The sequence below is a fragment of the Vulpes vulpes genome, chromosome X (genome assembly GCF_048418805.1).
Source record: "Vulpes vulpes isolate BD-2025 chromosome X, VulVul3, whole genome shotgun sequence".
NCBI lineage: Eukaryota > Metazoa > Chordata > Mammalia > Carnivora > Canidae > Vulpes > Vulpes vulpes.
Window position 1 is genome coordinate 54898675 of NC_132796.1, and position 22361 is coordinate 54921035.

Genomic DNA, 22361 nt, shown 5'->3' on the forward strand with positions numbered 1-22361 from the left:
ACTCCCATAGTACTACTACTAATAAAATTAGGTTCAAATTTTGATTTATTTTTGTCCTTAATTCCACTAAAAGTAAATAATCAGAGTAAAATGTTCAATAGTTACTTGGACTGTTTTCTTTCTGTATGCTTGTTATCAATTTGTTATGCAGTTAGTTTCACTTCCTTATGGTTGTAATCACTTTTTGTTTTTCCCCATCCTTGCTGATTTTCAAAACTTTTAATATATAAAAATATTATCATGGTTCAAAAATAAAAATAATATAAAAATAGAGGAGCTAAGGTGGTAGAGTAATAGGAGAACTGTAGGCTTGCTGCATGCCTCAAACACAGCTAGATAAATATCAAATCATTCTGAATACCCAAGAAATCAATCTGAAGACTGACAGAACAAAGTACACAACTAGAGAGAGAGAGGAGGCCACATTGTAAAAGGTAGGAGATGCAGAAACCTGGTTTGGGGGAGAAATGGATCTTAGGTGCTGTAGAGGTGAAGGAGCCCAGATAGCAGAGGGAGGCAAGAGAGAGGAGCACACAGGGGATCACACAATGAATACACTTCCCAAACCCATTAACTGAGAAAACAAGAGGGGGTGATTTTCGTGAGTTTTTTTTCAGCCAGCAGGGCTTGAAGACTGGAGTTTTAGAGGTCCCTGGCATAGATGGTACAGAGCCCTGAGGGTGCTGCAGTTCTCCCACAGAGAAGGCAGGAAGGTAAACCAGGGGCAGATTGCATTATCTGAGATCTCTGGAGATGCACTGGGAAAAATGGCTCCCCCTTTCTGGAGTGCATCTGAGATGGGTACCATTGCCTCTTTGGGGGCAAAGGAGCCAGTGGGCAATATTTTCCTTCCCTCACCCCTCAGAATAGGTACAGAGACACCTGCTGAGGATAGTGAAACCAGACATTGGCTGCTTAGTGAGCTTTGCTCCAAATTCCACACTCCTGAGCTCTGGTGAGACTGCCCTTCTGTCTTAAGCCTGTACCACCCTCAGCACAGCAAAACCCTCCCCCAGACCAGCACAGGTCCCCACCACACCAGGTTGCTAAAGATTAGAGTTTTAAAACTCAGCCAGCCTCACTGGAGAAGAGACCAACATGCACTGTACTGCAACAGGCAGGCAAGCAACCCAGACATAGAGAGTGAGAAAACAATGATCTAATAAAAAACACTTAGGGTGCATAAAGGGACTTTATTTGCTCCTCTGGGAGTGCTTCCCTGACATTCATGAGCATGAACTTCCCTCTCTCGGGAAAAAGGAACTGGCAGGTGCCACTTCCTTCCACTGCACTCCACCATAAATTAACTTCAATAAATAGAAGAGTGCCAACACAGGCTGCTTAATTGCTTACATCAACCCTGCCTCTGCACTCTACTGGTTTTGCTTTCCTGAGGCAAGTGTGCCTGAGAACTAACACAGCAGGCTCCTCCTCCCAAAGACCAGCACAAACCCCCATAGGCATCATGTCTACTGACCACAGACTTCTGCAAAGCTTCAGCTCTAGTGTAAATGGCACCAGGTCTCTTTTTAAAAAGCAGACCAGAACACAACTAGTTAAAACCAGTCAGACTCTGGCCAAGGTCCAGACACTACCCATTGTAGACAAGGAGAAACTGCAGAGTACTGATCTGAGGCATAGAGCAGCCATAACACAGCAGCAGAGTGCATATAGCACACCAGAGACACTTAATGAAGTCCCATGCCCTGGACATTGTATGATCTTTTCTACAAAAAGTCATTACTATCAAGAGCAGGAAGCATAACAGACTTTTGTAACACATAAAAGAATACAGAGACCTAGACAAAATGCCAAGACAGAGGAATTCAGGACAAATAAAAGAACAAGAAAAGGTCATGGTCAAGGATCTAAACAAAATAGATGTAAGTAATATGCTTGATTCAGAAATTAAAGCAACAATCATAAGGATACTAGCTGGGATTGAGAAAACCATAGAAGAGACCAGGGAGATCCTTAACACTGAGATAAAAGAGCTTTAAAACAACCAGGGCAAAATGAAAAATGCAATAACTGAGATTCAAAACTGACTGGATGCCATGACCACAAGGAAGGAAGAAACAGAGGAATGAATAAATGATACAGAAGATACAATTATGGAAAATAAGGGAACTGATATAAAGGAGGGAAAAATCTAGGACGAAAAAGTAGATTTAAGGAACTCAGTGACTCCATGAAACATAATTACATTTGTATCCCAAGAAGAAGTCCCAGAAGAAGAGAGAAAAAGGGAGAAGGTTTTTTGATGGGAGAACTCCTATCAAATTCAACAAAAGCAGGCCAACACCAAGACATACTGTAGTTAAATTTACAAAAAAAAAAAAACAAAAAAAACAAAAAAAACAAAAACAAAAACAAAAAAACAGAGATACAGAAAAAATCCTAAAAGTAGCAAGACAAAAGGAGTTCCTAACTTAGGAGGGAAAATAAGCTGTATTAGCAGCAGACCTATCCACAGAAACTTAGCAGTCCAGAGGAAAGTGGCATGATATATTCAACATGCTGAATGGGAAAGATATGCAGGTAAGAATACTCTATCCAACAAGGCTGTCATTCAGAATAGAAAGGGTTTCCCAGACAAACAGAAACTAAAGGATTTCATGACCACTAAACCAGCCTTGCAAAAAATATTAAAGAGGACTCACTAAGTGGGAAATAAGACTAAAACTAACAAAGACGAGAAGGTAATATAGGGGGAACTGGGTAGTTCAGTTGGTTAACTGTTTTCCTTCAGGTCAGGTTATGATACTGAAGTCCTGGGATTGAGCAATGCATCTGGCTCCCTGCTCAGTGAGGAGTCTGTTTTTCCCTCTGCCATTCCTCCTGCTCATGCTCTCTCATTCTCTCTTAATAAATAAATCTTTATTTAAAAAAACATACAGAAAAACTCCAGAAACAATGAAAAAACAAGTAATAAAATGGCACTAAATTGATATCTAACAATAATTACTCTGAATGTAAATCAAATGACATGGTGTCAAAATGGATAAAAAACACAAGAAATCCATCTATATGTTGCCTACAAGAGACTCATTTTAGACCTAAAGACATCTGCAGATTGAAAGTGAGTGGATGGAGAAATAATTACCATGCAAGTGGATATCAAAAAAAGCCAGAGTAGCAATACTTATATCAGACCAACTAGATTTTAAACCAAAGACTGGAACAAGAGATGAAGAAGGGTATTATATAATAAAGAAAGGGGTCTATCAAAAAAGATCTTCCCCACCTTGGGAGCATTTAAATATGTAACACAATTAATATCAAACATAAAGGAACTCATCGATAATAATACAAAAACAGTAGGGCCTGCTTACACGAAGGGACAGATCATCGAAGCAAAAATCAACAAGAAAACAATGTTTTTGAGTGACACACTGGACCAAATGGATTTAACAGATATATTCAGAACATTTCACCCTAATCAGCACACATTCTTTACAAGTACTTGTAAGACATTCTCCAGAATAGATCACATACTGGTCACAAATCAAGCCTCAACAAGTACAGAAAGAATGAAATCATACCATACGTACTTTCTGACCACAACACTATGAAATTTCAAACCAACCACAAGATAAAATTTGGGAAAGACTGCAAGTACATGGAAGGTAAACAACATGCTACAAAACAATGAATCAGTCAACAAGAAAATAAAATAAATTAGGTAAAAACAAAGAAACAAATGAAAATGAAAACATGACAGTTCATAACATTTGGGATGCAGTAAAAAAAGGACATAAGAGAGAGTATGTAGCAATATAGGTCTATCTCAAGAAGAAAAATCTCAAATATGCAACCTAACCTTACACTTAAAGGAACTAGAAAAAGAACAAAAAATGAAGCCTAACATCAGTAGAAGAAGGGAAATGGTAAGATTAGAGCAAAAATAAAGGATACAGAAATTTAAAAAAAAAAAAAAAACAGTAGAAGAGATCAATGAAGCCAGGAGCGGTTCTCTGAAAAAATTAATAAAATTGATAACTCCTTAGTCAAACCTACAAAAATGAAAGAGAAAGGATCCAAATAAATAAAATCACAAACAAAAGAGAACTCACAACATCACAAAAATACAAACAAGTATACGATAATATTATGAAAAAAAATTTTTTTATTATGAAAAATTGTATGCCAACAAATTAGGCAATCTGGAGGAAATGGATAAATTTCTAGAAACATATAAAATACCAAAACTGAAACAGGAAGAAACATAAACTTTGAACAGATGGACAGTGAAGACATTGAGTCAGTAATCAAAAATCTGCCAACAAACAAAAGTCCAGAGCCAGTGGCTTCACAAGGTAATTCTATCAAACCTTTAAAAAAGAGTTAATACCTATTCTTCAACTATTCCAAAAAAGAGAAATGGAAGGAAAATTTCCAAACTCATTCTACAAGGCCAGCATTACTCTGATTCCAAAACCAAAGATTTCATCAAAAAAGAGAACTACAAGTCAGTATCTCTGATGAACATGGATGCAAAAATTCTCAACAAAATACTAGCAAATTGAAAACAACAGTACAGGAAAGGAATTATTTACCATGATCAAGTGGGATTTATTCCTGGGCTGCAGGGATTGTTCAATTTTCAAAAGCCAATCAATGTGATACACCACATTAATAACAGAAAGATAATAACCATATGATCCTATCAACAGATGCAGAAAAAGCATTTGACAACATACAACATCCATTCTTGATTTAAAACCCTCAACAACTGAGGGCAAGAAGGAACATACCTCAACATCATAAAGCCCATATGTTAGAGATCAACAGCTAATATCATGAACCATGGGGAAAAATTGAGAGCTTTTCCTCTACCATAAGGAACAAGACAGGGATGTCCATTCTCACCAATTTTATTTAACATAGTATTGGAAGTCCTAGCCTCAGCAATCAGACAATGAAAAGAAACAAAAGGCATCCAAATCAGCAAAGAAGAAGTCAAACTTTCACTATTCACAGATGACAGAATACTCTAAGCAAAGACTCCAAAAAAAAAACTGCTAAAAATTCATAAACGAATTCTGTCCAGTCGCAGGATACAAAATCAATGTACAGAATTCTGTTGCATTTCTATACACCTATAATGAAGCAGTAAAAAATAATCATGAAATCAATCCCATTTACAATTACAACAAAAACCATAAGACACCTAGGAATGAAGGGAACCAAAGAGGTAAAAGATCTGTACTGTGAAAACCAGAAAACACTGATGAAATAAATTGAGGATTACACAGAAAGGGAAAAACATTCCATGCTCATGGATTGGAAGAACAAATATTATTGGAACATCTATACTACCCAAAGCAATCTACCCATTTAATGCAATCCCTATCAAAAAACCAACAGCATTTTTCACAGAACTAGAACAAATTATCTTAAAATTTGTATGGAACTTCAAAAGACCCTGAATACCCAAAACAACCTTGAAAAAGAAAAACAAAGCTGGAGTCATCACAATTCCAGACTTCAAGTTATATTACAAAGCTATAGCAATCAAGACAGTATAGTACTGGCACAAAAACAGACACATAGATCAACAGAACAGGACAGAAAACCCAGAAATGGACCCACAAGTATAGGTCAACAAATCATGTTGGGAAAACTAGACAGCTACATGCAAAAGAATGAAACTGGACCATTTTCTTATACCATACACAAAAATAAATTCAAAATAGATGGAAGACCTAAATGTTAGATAGGAAACCATCAAAATCCCAGAGGAAAATACAGGCAGTAACCACTTTGACATCAGTTGTAGCCACATCTTTCTCAGTATGTCTCCAGAGGCAAGGGAAACAGAAGCAAAAACAAACTATTGGGACTTTTCAAGATAAAAAGCTTCTGCACAATGAAGGAAACAATTAACAAGATGAAAAGGCAACCTTCAAAAATGGGAGAAGGTATTTGCAAATGACATATATGAGGGTTAGTATCCAAAATCTATAAAGAACTTATTAAACTCAACATCCAAAAAACAATCCAGTTTAAAAATGGGCAAAGACATAAACATACATTTTTCCAAAGAGGATATCCAGATGGCTAATTGGCACATGAATATATGGTCAACATCTCTCATCATCAGGGAAATACAAATCAAAAGCATGATGATATACCATCTCACACCTGTCAGGATGGCTAGAATCAACAACACAGCAAACAATAGGCATTGGTGAGGATGTAGAGAAAGGGGAATCCTCTTACAGTGTTGGTGGAAATGCAAACTGGTGCAGCCATTATATAAAACAGTATGGAGGTTCTTCATAAAGTTAAAAAGAGAACTCAGCAACTGCACTTCTAGGTATTTACTGAAAGGATACAAAAATACAGATTTGAAAGTGTACATGCACCCTGATATTTATAACAGCATTATCAACAATAGCCAAACTATGAAAAAAGCCCAAATGCTCACTGACTGATGAATGGATAAAGATGTGGTGTGTATATATACACAGTGGAATACTACTCAGCCATCAAAAATAATGAAACATTGCCATTTTGCCAGGATGTGGATGGAGCTAAAGAGTATTATGCTAAGTGAAATAAGTCAGTCAGAGAAAGACAAATACCATACAATTTCACTCACATGTGGAATTTAAGATAGAACACAGATGAACACAGGGGAAAAAAAGACAAATAATAAAACAGACTCTTTAACTATAGAAAATAAACTGGGAGATGCTGGAGGGGAGCACAGTAGGGGGATGGGTTAAATGGGTGATGGGGTTTAAGGAGGACACTTGTTGTGATGAGCAATGGGTGCCACGATGAATCACTAAATTCTACCCCTGAAACTAACATTACAATGTCTGTTAACTAGAATTTAAAAACTTGAAAGTATAAAAAAATATAAAAAATTATAATCAGGAAAGTCATGTTCCCTTTCCTATCTTTTCTATCCCTTTCTCTCCCAACTCTATAAGTAGTTAATTTCTCTAGTTTCTAGTTTATGAGTTCTGAGTTTGTTGTTTTTATCTACTGCTAAGAGTTCTTTTTATTTGGCACTGAAATACAAAAAAGAAAGGCTTTAGTATATTTTATGTTAATTAAAATATTAAACATTGTCCAGAATTGCCTTAGTATAGTAATAATTAATATCCATAATCATACCTCTGAGCCACTGAAAGACTGTGAATCATCAAATATTAAATTCTTTTCAGCTCAATTTAGGATATTCCCGTTTTTTGTAACTTTTTATTGAAATATAATTGACATACTATGTTATATTACTTTCAGGTGTATGACATAGTGATTAGACAACTGTAAACATTTATTCAATGCTGGCCATGGTAATGCAGTCATCATCTGTCACCATAAGGCATTATTACAATATTATTGCCTATATTACTTATGCTGTACTTTTCATCTCCCTGACTTACTTTTTTTATAACTGGAAGTCTGTACCTCTTAGAGAACCGGTAGTTGCTAGAAAGAAGGTGAATGAGAAAATGGGGAAAATGAAATAGATTAAGAGGTACAAACTCGTGGAGTTTCTTTTTACAGAAATAAGTATTACATATTCCCCCCCCCCGCCCCTTGCAAATTGCAGCATACAAAAGTTTGTGAATTGGTCTTTGTTTCATTTAACAACATGTCTGGAACTCATGTCATATAAAACTCCATTTACTTTTTTGTTCTTAAAAACATTTGTCCTTATTTTAGAAATGCTTTATTTATCATGACCTGTGATGATATAATTATGTAAGATGCCTTATGCTCTTTGCACTGTCTATATTTTCTACGAGTTCCTTTTCTTCTGCTTAAGAGGCCTTCCTTTATTATCCACTAACACTTAAAAATGACACATTAGAAAGCTGGCTGGAAACTCTACGTGCATGGGAATGGGATTTTCAACTGTGGGGTTTCAATGAAGGATGATCATATATGGATGGATACATGGTCATTTTGCTGGGGTCTCCAAATCCAAGTATCTTTTTCCCCCCTGGAGCAACGTGTATTTCTACAGAGAATTCTCCAATTATCTCCTAATGAAGGAAGGAGTGATAGTAAAAATAAAGAAATGGTTAGCAAGGTTCTTGGAGCCAGTGGCAGAAGAGGGTCTGTGGTCTTCTTTTTTAGTGTGTGTTGATTTTCAGTTAAGCTTCACCATCTTTGTTCATGTGCTTGATAGTTTTCTGTTTAGAGACTCTGTGACTCAATTTCTTGACAAGTCAACCCACAGCCTCTTGCTAAGGCTGGTGGTAAGTGGTAATCACCAGGCTGTGGGGGTAAGGAGGGGCCTTCTATTTCTTATGGAGAACATTAATACTATAAGACACTGCTTATGGAATACATGAGGTCACATTTAAGTTTCACTAGAAAATGAAAGCCTCTGATCTTCATAATCAAGCAAATACAGAATCAGCAAACTATAAACATAAAGATATTTTAGATATATGTACTATAATCATTAATAAATTAGTTCCAATAATAACCCAAACTTCAAGTGGCAATTTTGTGATTAACTGTAGATACTGTCAACCTCATAGCACGAGACAAGAGAGCACAAGCTTGTTCAAGTACTTTTAACATTTTTATATTTTAAGAATAGACTATCTGCATCCCTGCATACAATGCAAAGTTGTGTAAAAAGCACAACAGTATATTTTATTTCAGATTTTTTCTTTTAATTTTTTTCCTCCAAGTACTTTTTTTTTAATTTAATTTTATTTATTTATGATAGGCACACAGTGAGAGAGAGAGAGAAAGAGAGAGGCAGAGACATAGGCAGAGGGAGAAGCAGGCTCCATGCACCGGGAGCCCGATGTGGGATTCGATCCCGAGTCTCCAGGATCGCGCCCTGGGCCAAAGGCAGGCGCCAAACCGCTGCGCCACCCAGGGATCCCCCTCCAAGTACTTTTTTAAAGATTTTATTTATTTATTCATGGGAGACACAGAGAGAGGCAGGCAGAGACATAGGCAGAGGGAAAAGTAGGCTCCCCATGGGGAGCCTGGTGTGGGATTCAATCCCAGGACCCTGGGATCACGACCTGAGCCAAAGGTAGATAGATGCTCAACCACTGAGCCATCCAGGTGACTGAACTGTCTCCAAGTTCTTATTTAAATTCCAGTTACTCAGCCATTAGAAACGATGAATACCCACCATTTGCTTCAATGTGGATAGAACTGGAGGGTATTATGCTGAATGAAGTAAGTCAATCGAAGGACAAACATTATATAGTTTTACTCATACAGGGAATATAAAAAATTGTGGAAGGAATTATAAGGGAAAGGAGAGAAAATGAGTGGGAAAAATCAGAGAGAGTGACAGAACATGAGAGACTCCTAACCCTGGGAAACAAACAAGGGGTAGTGTACGGGGAGGTGGGTGGGGGGATGGGGTGACTGGGTGACGGGCAATGAGGGGGGCACTTGACGGGATGAGCACTGGGTGTTATGCTATATGTTGGCAAATCGAACTCCAATAAAAAATATACAAAAAAATAAATTCCAGTTAGTTAACACACAGTGTAATGTTAGTTTCAGGTGCAGAATTTAGTAATTCATCACTTACATACAACACCCAGTGCTTATCAAAAGTGCCTTTTTTGAGCATCAATGGATAAGAAAGTATATTTACAACATTTCACATTTAAGGCATACTGGCATATAATCATACTGAAAATTAGTTTATTTCCTAATGAATGTTAAGTACTTATGAAAAACCAACAAAAAGACCTATGGTTGCTCAAGTACACAGATAAAACTATATAACTATGCTATATAGAATGAATATATATACACACACACACACACACACACACGATATATAATTGTACAGAAAATTATAATTTTACATAGAAAAATCACTACCTTATATGAAATTTTAGTGGTGTGAAAAATTCTCAACTCAATATAGAAAATACATGAGATTGCTTTTTCCTCTCTCAACATCCAGAATTCATGCTTTCAAAATGATAAAGAATGGAAGGTTTATATTAGAAGGGAAACAATCATAGAAAAGAGGCTGATGGAAGGTGAAAAACTGAACAATGTTAGAAATAACCAAGTGCTAGGTTGTGGGAAAATATATCCTTATGAAGAGCAGAGAAAAGGAAAATTATCCCCATTTTTAAATCTACCAATCATCGTAATGGTATTCTGAGTTGATAAGAATATTTAGATAGTACACTGCTACAGTAAATCCCTCAAAAGAGATAAAGCAGGCTATCCATTTTCTTCCCCCAGGAGGAAAAAATAAAAACCATGTTTGCAAAGACTTAATTTTATGGTAATTTTCTTTTAGACTTCAAGGGTATGTGTAGATATTAGAAAAATAAAAATACAAAATAGAAAAGCAATAATGAGCAATAATTCTGTATAGAGCAAAACTGAATGCAGAAAACTTATTTTATACATACACTCTCTAAAACCTGACTCTATCATACGAGGCATTAATGTTTTCCTGATAAAAGTTTGCTTTTAATACTTCAATGAAAAGTTTATATCTTCTTGGGAGAAAAGTGCCTTTGTTTTCCTATCAAAAGGAAGTAAAAATGGAGTCCTGATCTCATTTAAATAACAAGAATTCTACATTTTTCCTTAGAAACAATATTTAAGTTGTTTGTGTTTGTGACAATTTCCAATGTTCTTCACATACTAAACTTTTTTATTGAACTGTAATTAAGATACAGTGTTAGCTTCACGTTTAAAATTCATTGATTCAACAACTCTATACATTTCTCAGTGCTCATCAAGTTAAGTGTACTCTTATTCCCCTTTATTTCACCCATCCCCCCCCCACACCACCCCACTGACAACCACCAATTTGTTCTCTATATTTAAAAGGTCTATTTTTTGTGTCCCTTTTTCTTTGTATTGTTTCTTAAATTCCACACAAGTGAAACAGAATGGTATTCATTTTTCTCTGACTTAATATCACTTATCATTAGACCCTCTAGGTTCATGCATGTTGTTGCAAATGGCATGATATCGTTTCTTTTATGGCCAGGTTAATAGTCTTCTTTATCCATTCACTCATAGATGGACACCTAAATGCTTCCATATCTTGGCTATTGTAAATAATGCTGAAATAAACATAGCAGTGCATATATCTTTTCAAGTTAGCAGCTTCATTTTCTTTGGGTAAATGGCTAGTAGTGGAATTATGTATTTTCAAATTTTTTAAGAACCTCCATATTGCTATTCACCATGGCTGCACCAATTTACATTCCCAGCAGCAGTGCATGAGGGTTCCTTTTTCTCTGTTATCATCGTCAGCATTTCTTATTTTTTGTGTTTCATTTTAGCCATTCTGAAGGGTAATAAAGTGATATCTCATTGTGATTTTAATCTGCATTTCCCTGATGTGTCTGTTGGCCATCTATATGGCTTCTCTGGAAAAATTATCTGCCCACTTTTTAATCTGATTATTAGTTCTGGGGGTCCTGAGTAGCATAAGTTCTTTATATATGTTGGATATTAAGCCCTTATCAAATATACCATTTTACAAGTATCCTCTCTCATTCAGTAGGTTGCCTTATATAGTTCTGTTGATGGTTTCTATCAGTATGAAAAAACATTTTACTTTGGTGTACTCACAACAGTCTAATTTTGCCATTGTCTTCCTTGGCTGAAAAGATTTACCTAAAAAAATGTTTCTATAGTCAATGTCAAAATAATTAGTGCCTATGTTTTCTTCTAGGAATTTTATAGTTTCAGGTCTCACATTTAGGTCTTTAATCCACTTTGAGTTTATTGAGTGTGAGAAAGTGGTCTGGTTTTCATTCTTTTGCATGTAGCTGTTCAGTTTTCCCACCACCAATATGTTGAAGAGACTATCTTTTCCTCATTGTACATTCTTGCTTCCTCTGTCATAGATCAACTGACCATGTAAGTGTGGGTTTATTCCTGGACTCTATTCACTTCCATTGATTTCTGTGTCTATTTTTATACCAGTACCATATTTTTAAAATTACCACAGCTTTGTAATATATCTTGAAATCAGGGATTGTGATACATTCTGCTTTGTTCTTTTTAAAGATTGCTTTGGCTATTTGAGGTCTTTTGTGGTTCCACACAAATTTTAAGATTATTTGTTACAGTTCTGTAAAAAATGCTGTTGGTATTTTGATAGGGATTACATTGAAACTGTATAGATTGCTTTGGGTAGTATGGACACTTCACCAATATTAATCTTCTAATTCATGAACAAGAAATATCTATTTGTGTCATTTTCAATTTCTTTCATCAATATTTTATATAGTTTCCATGATACAGAATTTTTATCTCAAGTTTATTCCTAGGTATTTTATTAATTTTGGTACAAGTGTAAATGGGATTGTTTTCTTAATTTCTCTTTCTTCTCCATTATTAGTTTGTAGAAAAGCATTAGATTTCTGTATTAAAAAAAAAAAGATTTCTGTATTAATCTTGTAACCTGTGACTTTACTGAATTCATTTCAGTGAAAAATTTTACTTTTTCTTACCAATTTGGATGCCTTTGTTTTTCTTGTCTGATAGCTCCAGCCAGGGTTTCTAGTACTATGTTAAATAAAAGTGAGAATGGACACCCTTGTCTTATTCCTGATCTTATATGGAAAAGTTCTATTTTTCACCATTGAGTATGACGTTAGTTGTGGGTTTTCCATATATGGCCTGATGATGTTGAGGTATGTTTGCTTTAAACCTACTTTGTTGAGAATTTTTATCATGAACTGATGTTGTACTTTGAAAATGATTTTCCTGTATCTTTTGAGACTAAAACGTGGTTTTGAGCCTTTCTCTTATTCATATGATTATATTGATTGATTTACAAATATTGAATCACCCTTATATCCTGGGAATAAATAAATTCTACTTGATTGTGGTGAATGATTTTTTTTAAGTGTACTGTTGGATTTGATTTTCTAATATTTTGTTGAGGATTTCTGCATCTATATTCATCAGAGATGTTGGCCTGAAGTTCACTTTTTTGTAGTGTCTTTATGTGGTTTTGGTATCAGGCTCATGCTGGCCTCATAGAATGGATTTGGAAGCTTTCCTTCCTCTTCTATCTCTTGGAATAGATTGAGAAGAATAGGTACTAACTTTTAGTTAATTGGGAGAATTCACCTGTGAAGCCATTTGGTCCTGGGCTTTTGTTTGTTGGGAGTTTTTGATTACTGATTCAGAATCACTGCAAATAAACGGTTCATTCAAATTTTCTATTACATCCTGATGCAGTTTGGGAAGGTTTTATATATATATATATATATATATATATATATATATATATATATATATATATATGCAAAAAATATATATAAATAAAATCTTATATAAAGATTTTACTTATTTACTCATGAGACACACAGAGAAAGAGGCAGAGACAGAGACAGAGGGTGAAGCAAGCTCCTCACAGGGAGCCCAATCTGGGACTCAATCCCTGAACCAAAGGCAGACGCTCAACCGCTGAGTTACCCAGGCATCCCAGGAAGGTTATATATTTCTATAAATTTAACCATTTCTTCTATTTGTTCAAATTGTTGGCATATAATTTTGCATAGTATTCAATCATCTTTTGTATTTCAGTGTTGTCAGTTGCTATTTCTTTTCCATTTCTGATTGTGAGTCCTCTCTCTCTCTCTCTCTCTCTCCTTCTCTCTCTCTCTCTCAAGTCTGGCTAAAGGTTTATCAAGCTTGTTGGTTTTTTGAAATAACCAGCTCCTGGTTTCATTGATCTATTTAATTTTCTAGTCCCTATTTCATTTATTTTTGCTCTAATTTTTATTATTTCCTTCCTTCTACTGGCTGTGGACTTTGTTCTTTCTTTTCTAGCCCCTTTAGGTGTAAGGTTACGTTTTTTTTTTTTTTAAGGTTACGTTTTTATGCAAGATTATTATTCTTGAGCTAGACCTATATTGGTATAATCTTCCCTCTTAGAAAACTTTTTGCTGTATCCCAATGAATTTGAACCATTGTGTTTTCATTTTCACTTGTTTCCATGTGTTTTCTGATTTCCTCTTTGATTCTTTGTTGATCCACTGGTTATTTAGGAGCATGTTGCTTAGCTTTCAAGTGTTTGTTTATTTCCATCTTTTTATTGTAACTGATCTGTAGTTTTATAACATTTTCTTTGGAAACGATGCTTGATGTGGTTTTAACTTCTTAAATTGAGAGACTTGTTTTGTGCCCTATTGTTATCTATTCTGGATAATGTTCTATGTGCACTTGAAAATAGTATGTATTCTGATGTTTTTTGATAGAATGTTCTGAATATATATGATGTTAGTTTCATCTGGTCCACTGTGTCTTTCAAAGTCACTATTTCCTTACTTTTCTGTATGGATGACGTATCCATCAATGTAAGTGGAGTGTTAAAGTCAATTACTATTATTGTACTAAATTCTTCTTTTATGTCTGGTAACACATGTATGCTTCTGTATGTTCCCATGTGAGTACATAAATATTTACAAGTATTATATCTTCTTGTTGGATTTTTCCCTTTATTATCATGTAGCGTCCTTGTCTCTTGTTAAAATCTTTGTTTTAAAGCCTGTTTTGTCCAATAAAAGTGTCGTTCTCTTGGCTTTCTTTTCATTTCCATTTACATGGTAAATGTCTGTGTCCTTCCTTTCAATCTCCATGTGTCTTTACATCTGAACTGATTTTCATGTAGGTAGCACTTAAATGGAGCTTGTATTTTTTTTTTAATCTATTCAGTCATCCTATGTGTTAGTTTTTTCCTCCCATGTGTTTTGATTGGAGCATTTAGTCAATTTACATTCAATGTAATTAATGATAGGAATGTAATTATTGCCATTTTGTAACGTTTTATAGTTGTTTTTGTAGTTCTTTTCTTTTTCCCCCCCATTTAACTTTCTTCCCTTGTAATCTGACGATTTTCTTCACTGTTATGCTTGGATTACTTTCTCTTTACTTTTTGTGTACCTACCACAGGTTTGTGGTTGCCAATAGGTTCATATATAATATTTTATGCATATAGCAATCTATGTTAGGTTGATCGTTAAGTTTGAAGTCTTCTTTTAAAGTAGTACAATTTTACTTCTCCCACATTTTATGTATAGGGCGTCATACTTCACATCTTTTTGTTTTGTGAATCTCTTGATTACTTTCATAGACACAATTTATTTTGATGTTTTTGTGCTTTAACCTCCATACTGTTTTTTTTAAGATTTTATTTATTTATTCATGAGAGACAGGGAGAGAGGCAGAGACAAAGGCAGAGGGAGAAGCAGGCGGCATGCAGGGAGCCTGATGTGGGACTCAATCCTGGGTCTCCAGGATAAACACCCTGGGCTGAAGGTGGCGCTAAACTGCTGAGCCACCCAGGCTGCCCCTCCATACTGGTTTTATAACCAATTAATACACTACCTTTTATTATATGTTTTCATTTACCTATGGAATTTTTTCCTTTCAAAATTTCCTTACTCCTAATTAGTCTTTTCTTCCCAAATTATTCCCTTTAATTTTCCTTGAAGGCTGGTTTAATGGTGATAAACTCTTTGAACTTTTATTTGCCTGAAGAACTCTATCTCTCCTTGTATTCTGAAGATAGCCTTAATATGGAGAATATTCTTGGTTACAGGTTATTTTTTTGTCAGTAGTCTGAATATACCGTGCCACTCCCTTCTGGCTTCCAAAGTTTCTGCAGAAAAATCAGGGGAAAGCCTTATGGGTTTTCCCTTGTATGTAACTATTTCCTTTTTTTTCCTTGTTACTTTTAACATTCTCTTTTCATCGTTACTTTTTGCTATTTTAGTTATTATGTGTCTTGGTGTGGCTCTCCTTGGGTTGATTTTCTTGTGGGTTTTGTGTGTCTCCAGAATCTGGATGTTTTCTTCCCCAGCTTAGGGAAGTTTCCAGCTATGATATTTCAAATAAATTTTATGCACCCTTCTCTCTCCTCTTTCTGGGATTGCTACAATGTGAATGTTATAATGCTTAAATGACATCCCTGAGTTTTCTTAATCTATTATTATTTTTAATTATTCTTTTTTCTTTTTGCTGTTCAGCTTCATTTCTTTTCATTACTCTGTCTTATAGCTCACTGATCCATTCTTCGGTCTCCTCTAATCTGCCACTGATTCCCTCCAATGTATTTTTAATTTGCATTATTAAGTTCTTCATCTCTGATTGGTTCTTTTGTTTAGTCCAGTGAGTATCTTTATAACCATTATTTTGAATTCTTTATCAGGCACATTGTTCATCTCTGTTTCATTTAGTTCTCTTCCTTTACTTTTGTCCCAGTCCCTCATCTGGGACATATTCTTCTGTATCCTCATTTTGCTTAACTCTTTGTGTTTGTTTCTATATATTAGGAAAGTCTGCTAGATCTCCGGATCTTGAAATTAGTGGCCTTATGAAGAAGAGGGTCCTATGGTGTCCTATAGCATAATGTCCACTGATCTCCAGAATCCAGAGCTTCAGGAGTATCTCCTAGTGGGTTGTGTGTACCCTACTGTTGTAGCTAAGCTGTGTTTGCCTTTAGTTATTAGATGGTCCACTTTTCATGTTGTAGGTATACCAGGCAGGGTTTGGTCCCTGTTCTATTAAGGGAAAAATCTGGTGTCACTGTGGGCTTGTAATTCAGTGGTGTCAGCAGCCAGACGAGATGCCTGCTCTCACCTCCTCTCCCTGGGATGCCATCATATGAAATTGCAGGGTGCTCTCCCTCTGTTGCCTCCTGAGAGGCTTTCATTGGTGGGTGGGGCCTGTAGTCAAACCAGATGCCTGCTCCCAGGCCATTTGTTAGGGTTGCAGTAGTATCAAGTTTTAGGGTGCTCTTCCTGCCGTTTCCTGAGAGGCTAATGATGGCGGGTGGGGCCAACAGTCAGACTAGATGCCTGCCCAGTGTGTCTGCTGTTGCTGCAGTTGCACTGCTGTGTGTGGTTATCTTCTCCTCTCCCCAGGACTGGAGTCACTTTGGAGTGATGCAGGTCTGTGGCAGGGCTGCTTACAGGGTGTGTCTTGGCAGGAAATGCTTTGGAGGGATACTTGCTAAGTAGGGTGGATCCCCAGAATGCAGGATGTGGTGTATGTTGTGTTGGCAAGATACGTAGAGAGTATTCCTTCTGATTCTTACAACTATCTAGCTATCTAGGCTAGGGGTGGGGGGAGAGAAATGGGACCCACTAGCTCTTTTGTTTTTAGAGAAATCTAAAGATCCCTGCCCCTCTAGCACACATTCTGAGATTAGAAAATAAATGTCCTTCATGTGTACACCAGGCACTTTTGGAACTGCTGCTTATGTGCTATATCTTGGTGGGATTTTTTGTTTTGCTGGCTCTTTAAGGCCCAAGCCTCAGTTTCTGATTGCCCTGTGAGTCTCCCACAGCTAGCCAGCTGATTTTTAAAGCACCTGGCATTAAGTTCCACTGATTGTAAAAACTCATAAAGTTAAGCCCCATGAGTTTTTAAAGCCTAATATGGGCACCTGTCTTTCCCGTGTAGTTCCCTCCTGCCTAAGTACCTGGTGTGGGGTCTGATCCTCTCTCTTTTCCATGCTTGTTCCTTCCATTCATGGTTAGTCTCAGTGGGATTTTGGTTCCAGCCTGCATCGCTCCTCCTACCCTTTTCAATGTGGCCTCCTCTCTGCAATAAACTGTGCAAAGTCTGTATTGCCATGGTATTTTTGAATTAGTTGCACTGATGTGATTATCTAGATGTGTCTGGGGGACCAGGGGAGCTCATCATCCTCTTACTCTGCTATCTTCCCCAAAACCCTCTACATACTAAACTTTAAATTTAAATTTCTTACCTGATCCAAGACAATGATTTCATCTGCATCAACCACTGTTGACAATCTGTGTGCAATGAAAATAGAAGTTCTATGTTTGACTGCATCCTTCATGGCACCAAGAATAGTCTGCAAGTTTAACAAGAAGAGTAGGAAAAAAAGATTAGGTAAATGCAAATTAAAATAATCATACATTTCTTAAAGGAACATATAAAAAGCCAATAAATTTTATACTATATAAACTTTATACCACTACCAAATACTTGACCTAATCTAATAATTCCTAAGAAAAGGGAAGGCAAATATGAACCCATTATCATGGAAAAAATTATCTTTTAGATAGGCAACACTTCTTTGAATTAGACTAGGAGAAGGTAGATATTTCTAAACTTAAAAATAAAAAAGTAAACAATGATGAATACAGTGATATCAGGAACATAGCTGAGTATGTTTATCTGGCCAATGAAAACAAAAATAAAATGAGTTGAGGATTCAAGTAATAGGATGTAGAAAATTTCAAAACAATCAATAGAAAGGAGATTCAAAGGATACAGGAACATTTGCTTTTCATTAGTTCAAACTCAGAAGAGAGGGCAACAAAGACAACTGTGTATGTTTAACTTGAGCAAACTTCCTTTTCAAAAGTAGTCTGACTTCTTTATCATCAATTGATGGACAGTTGGGCTACTTCAATATCTTGGCTATTATTAATAATGCTGCTATAAACATAGGGATGCATATATTATTTTCAATTAGCATTTTTGTATTTTTTGGGTAAATATCCAGTAGCACAACTACTGGATCATGTAGTAGTTCTATTTTTAACTTTTTGAGGAACCTCCATACTGCTCTCCAGAGTGGCTACACCAATTTGCATTCCCATCAACAGGGCACTAATGTTCCTTTTTCTTCACACCCTTGCCAAAGACACCTGTTGTTTTCTGTGTTTCTGATTTTAGCTATTCTGATAGGTATGAGGTGATAATTGACTGTAGATCTGATTTGTATTTCCTTGATGATAAGCAATGTTGAATATTTTTTCATCTGTCTGTTGGACATTTGTACGTATTCTTTGGGGAAATATGTTTATGTCTTCTGCCCATTTTAAAAATTTGCTAGAATGTTTTTATTTAAATATACAATGGAAAACAATTCACCCAGGGCAGCCCCGGTGGAGCAGTGGTTTAGCGCTGCCTGCAGCCCAGGCTGTGATCCTGGAGACCTGGGATCGAGTCCCACATCGGGCTCCCTGCATGGAGCCTGCTTCTCCCTCTGCCTGTGTCTCTGCCTCTCTTTTTGTGTGTCTCTCTTGAATAAATAAATAAAATCTTAAAAAAAAACAATTCAGCCATAAAAAAGAATGTAATCCTGTCATCTGCAATGACATGCATGGAGCTAAAGAGTATGATGCTAAGTGAAATACGTCAGAAAAAAACTCACAAAATTTCACTCATAAGAGTAATTTAAGAAACAAAACAAACAAGCAAAAAGAAAAAAAGAGAATGAGATGGAGACAAACCAAGAAACAGACTCTTAAATATAGAAAGGAAATGAATGGTTACCAGAGGGTAGGTAGGATGGGTGAAGTAGGTAATGGGAAATAAGGAGTACAAGGGTCATGATAAGCACTGAATAATGTATGAAATTGTTGAATCACTATATTGTACACCTGAAACTAATATAACACTCTATGTTAACTATACTGGAACTAAAAATAAAAATAAAATACAGAAAATAAAATCACAAAAATCCTCATATCATAATGAACTGAAAAAAGAGCAAGAGGATGGAAATGGTGACAGAGAGATCAAAGCTATCATTTTACAAGACAGCAGATAAAGCCGAAAATGAAATGTCTAGCTCTATTTCCCCTTGCCCCAGAAACAAGAACAGCTTCCTCTCAACACCTGTGGCCTTCCCTGAACACAAGCATTCTATGCAGGGCACATTGAAATGGCATGGGACTACCTTTGTCACAATAATTCTGAAAAGGAAGTTTTTAGAATGCTTCCCCCCCCCAAAATATCCAAGATTCATAAGAAATAGGCCAATCTCCTCGGTTATAAACAGAGAGAATGACTCTCAGACCCTGGGCCTCAATAGCCAACTAAATAAAGAGCAAAAGGAAGGAAATGGGGGGAGGGAGAAAGTATTGTGACTTCTTAATGAATTCTGAAAAACACTTTTTCTTACAGTATAAATAACAGTGTTATATTAATTTCAGCTGTATAAAATGATTCAATAATTTTATAAATTACTCAACGCTCATCATGATCAGTGTAGTCTTAATCCCCTTTATCTATTTCACTCATCCTCCCACCAACTTCATCTCTGACAACCACTAATGTGTTCTCTGCATTTAAGAATTTGTTTGGAAAATATATTTTTGTTTATTGCCTTTAAAATGTAAGAGAGGGATCCCTGGGTGGCTCAGATGTTTAGTGCCTGCAGTCAGCCTGGGGCGTGGTCCTGCAATCCCGGAATCGAGTCCTGCATCGGGCTCCCTGCACGGAGCCAGCTTCTTCCTCTGCCTGTGTCTCTGCCTGTCTCTCTCTCTCTCATGAATAAGTAAATAAAATCTTTAAAAAAATAATAAAGTGTAAGAGAGTTCTATGTATATTTAGGTATACTTGGAAATCTGGGTCTAAGTATAGCTACAGGATGGAAATAGCAGTGTGGTGTTGGGCATACACCCAATGGCTCCATACAGATACTTCTAAACATCGTATTTATTAAAGGAATAAAATTAACAAGAGTAGATGGCTAGCCAGGAAGGGAATACCTTTTGTTTGACTAAAGCAGATGGAAAATTAAGGGCAGGGCCAATTCTAAGAAATATTGTGATGTTTGTGGGGACTCATCTTCCTTATTCTCAAGAACTTAAGCTCTGACATCCTACTAAGTGTTCCAGGCCTTTTTAAAATTTACCAAATCTTTTGGTAACTCACTCCCATGGGGAGTTATCTATTAGCTCCTAATAGGTTATGCTCTGTGAGATAATAAAGCTACAGGATTCAAATAATGACTGTTAGGACTTTTAATTTCTGTGGACAATATATTTCTAAGTATAAAGTTCTTGTAAACAGATTCCTATTCTGCCTCTGAATAGGAGAGAGAGGGGGAAGGGACAGAAGGAAAGGAGGAGAGAAAATCTTAAGCAGGCTCCATGTTCACTGCAGGGCCTAATGCGGGACTTCATCTCACAACCCTGAGATCATGACCTGAGCCAAAATCAAGAATGGGAAACTTAACCAACTGAGCCACCCAGACACCCAAAGGACCCCATTAAATATAACAAATCTGGGCTGAGCAGCACCCCCAAGTGCTCACACCTGAGAATCAGCACAGCAGACCCCTGCCCCAGAAGACTAGCTAGACGAACAGGGAAAAAGCAAGTTATTGACCAAGCAGCACTGGAAAGTTCCAGGGGAAGTTAAGGGATTTACAGTATATAGAATCAGAGGATACTCCCCCTTGTTTTTTGTTTTCTGTTTGCGTCCCCCCCTTTTTTTTCTTTTCTTTTCTTCTTTTTTCCTTTTTCTTTGTTTCTTTCTCTTCTCTCTTTTTCTCATTTTCCCAATACAACGTGTCTCTGGCAACTCTGCACTGAGCAAAATGAATAGAAGGAAAAACTCACCTCAAAGGAAAGAATCAGAAACAGTCCTCTCTCCCACAGAGTTACAAAATTTGGATTACAATTCAATGTCAGAAAGCCAATTCAGAAGCACAATTATAAAGCTACTGGTGGCTCTAAAAAAAGCATAAAGGACTAAAGAGACTAGAGAATTTAGATCTAATCAGGCAGAAATTAAAAATCAATTAAATGAGATGCAATCCAAACTAGAGGTCCTAACGACGAGGGTTAAGGAGGTAGAAGAACGACTGAGTGACACAGAAGACAAGTTGATGGCAAAGAGGGAAAACGAGGAAAAAAGAGAAAAACAATTAGAAGATCATGAGGACAGAATAAGGGAAATAAATTACAGCCTCAGGAAGAAAAATATACGTTTAACTGGGGTTCCTGAGGGTGCTGAAAGGGACAGAGGTCCAGAATATGTATTTAAACAAACCATAGATGAAAACTTTCCGAATCTGGGAAGGGAAACAGGCATTTAGATCTAGGAAATAGAGAGACCCACCCCAAATATCAATAAAAACCAATCAACACCTCGACATTTAATAGTGAAGCTTGCGAATTCCAAAGATAAAGAGAAGATCCTTAAAGCAGCAAAACACAAGAAATCTCTAATTTTTATGGGAAGAAGCATTAGGTTAACAGCTGACCTCTCCACAGCGACCTGGCAGGCCAGAAAGGGATGGCAGCATATGTTCAGGGTCGTAAGTGAGAAGAACATGCAGCCAAGAATCCTTTATCCAGCAACGCTCTCATTCAGAATAGAAGGGAGATAAAGAGGTTCCAATATAGGCAGAAACTGAAAGAATATGAGACCACGAAGCCAGCTCTGCAAGAAATATTAAGGGGGATTCTGTAACAGAGGAAGTCCAAGGGAACAATCCACAAAAACAGGGACTGAATAGGTATCATGATGACACGAAATTCATTATTTAAATAGTATGAACGTGAATGGGCTTAATGACCCCATCAAAAGGCGCAGGGTGTCAGACTGGATAAAAAAGCAGGACCCATCTATTTGCTGTC

The 22361-nt window shown here is 36.5% G+C and overlaps 1 protein-coding gene across 5 annotated transcripts in view; it reads right to left on the reverse strand.

Annotated features, from left to right (window-relative positions):
* ABCB7 (ATP binding cassette subfamily B member 7) overlaps window positions 1-22361 on the reverse strand; it is a 170383-nt gene that overhangs the window by 6403 nt on the left and 141619 nt on the right. For all 5 annotated transcript variants that reach the window (XM_025987806.2, XM_025987807.2, XM_025987809.2 and 2 more), the window contains one exon: window positions 17723-17830. In XM_025987806.2, coding sequence (XP_025843591.1) covers window positions 17723-17830 — 108 coding nt within the window. The remainder of the gene's footprint in view (window positions 1-17722; window positions 17831-22361) is intronic.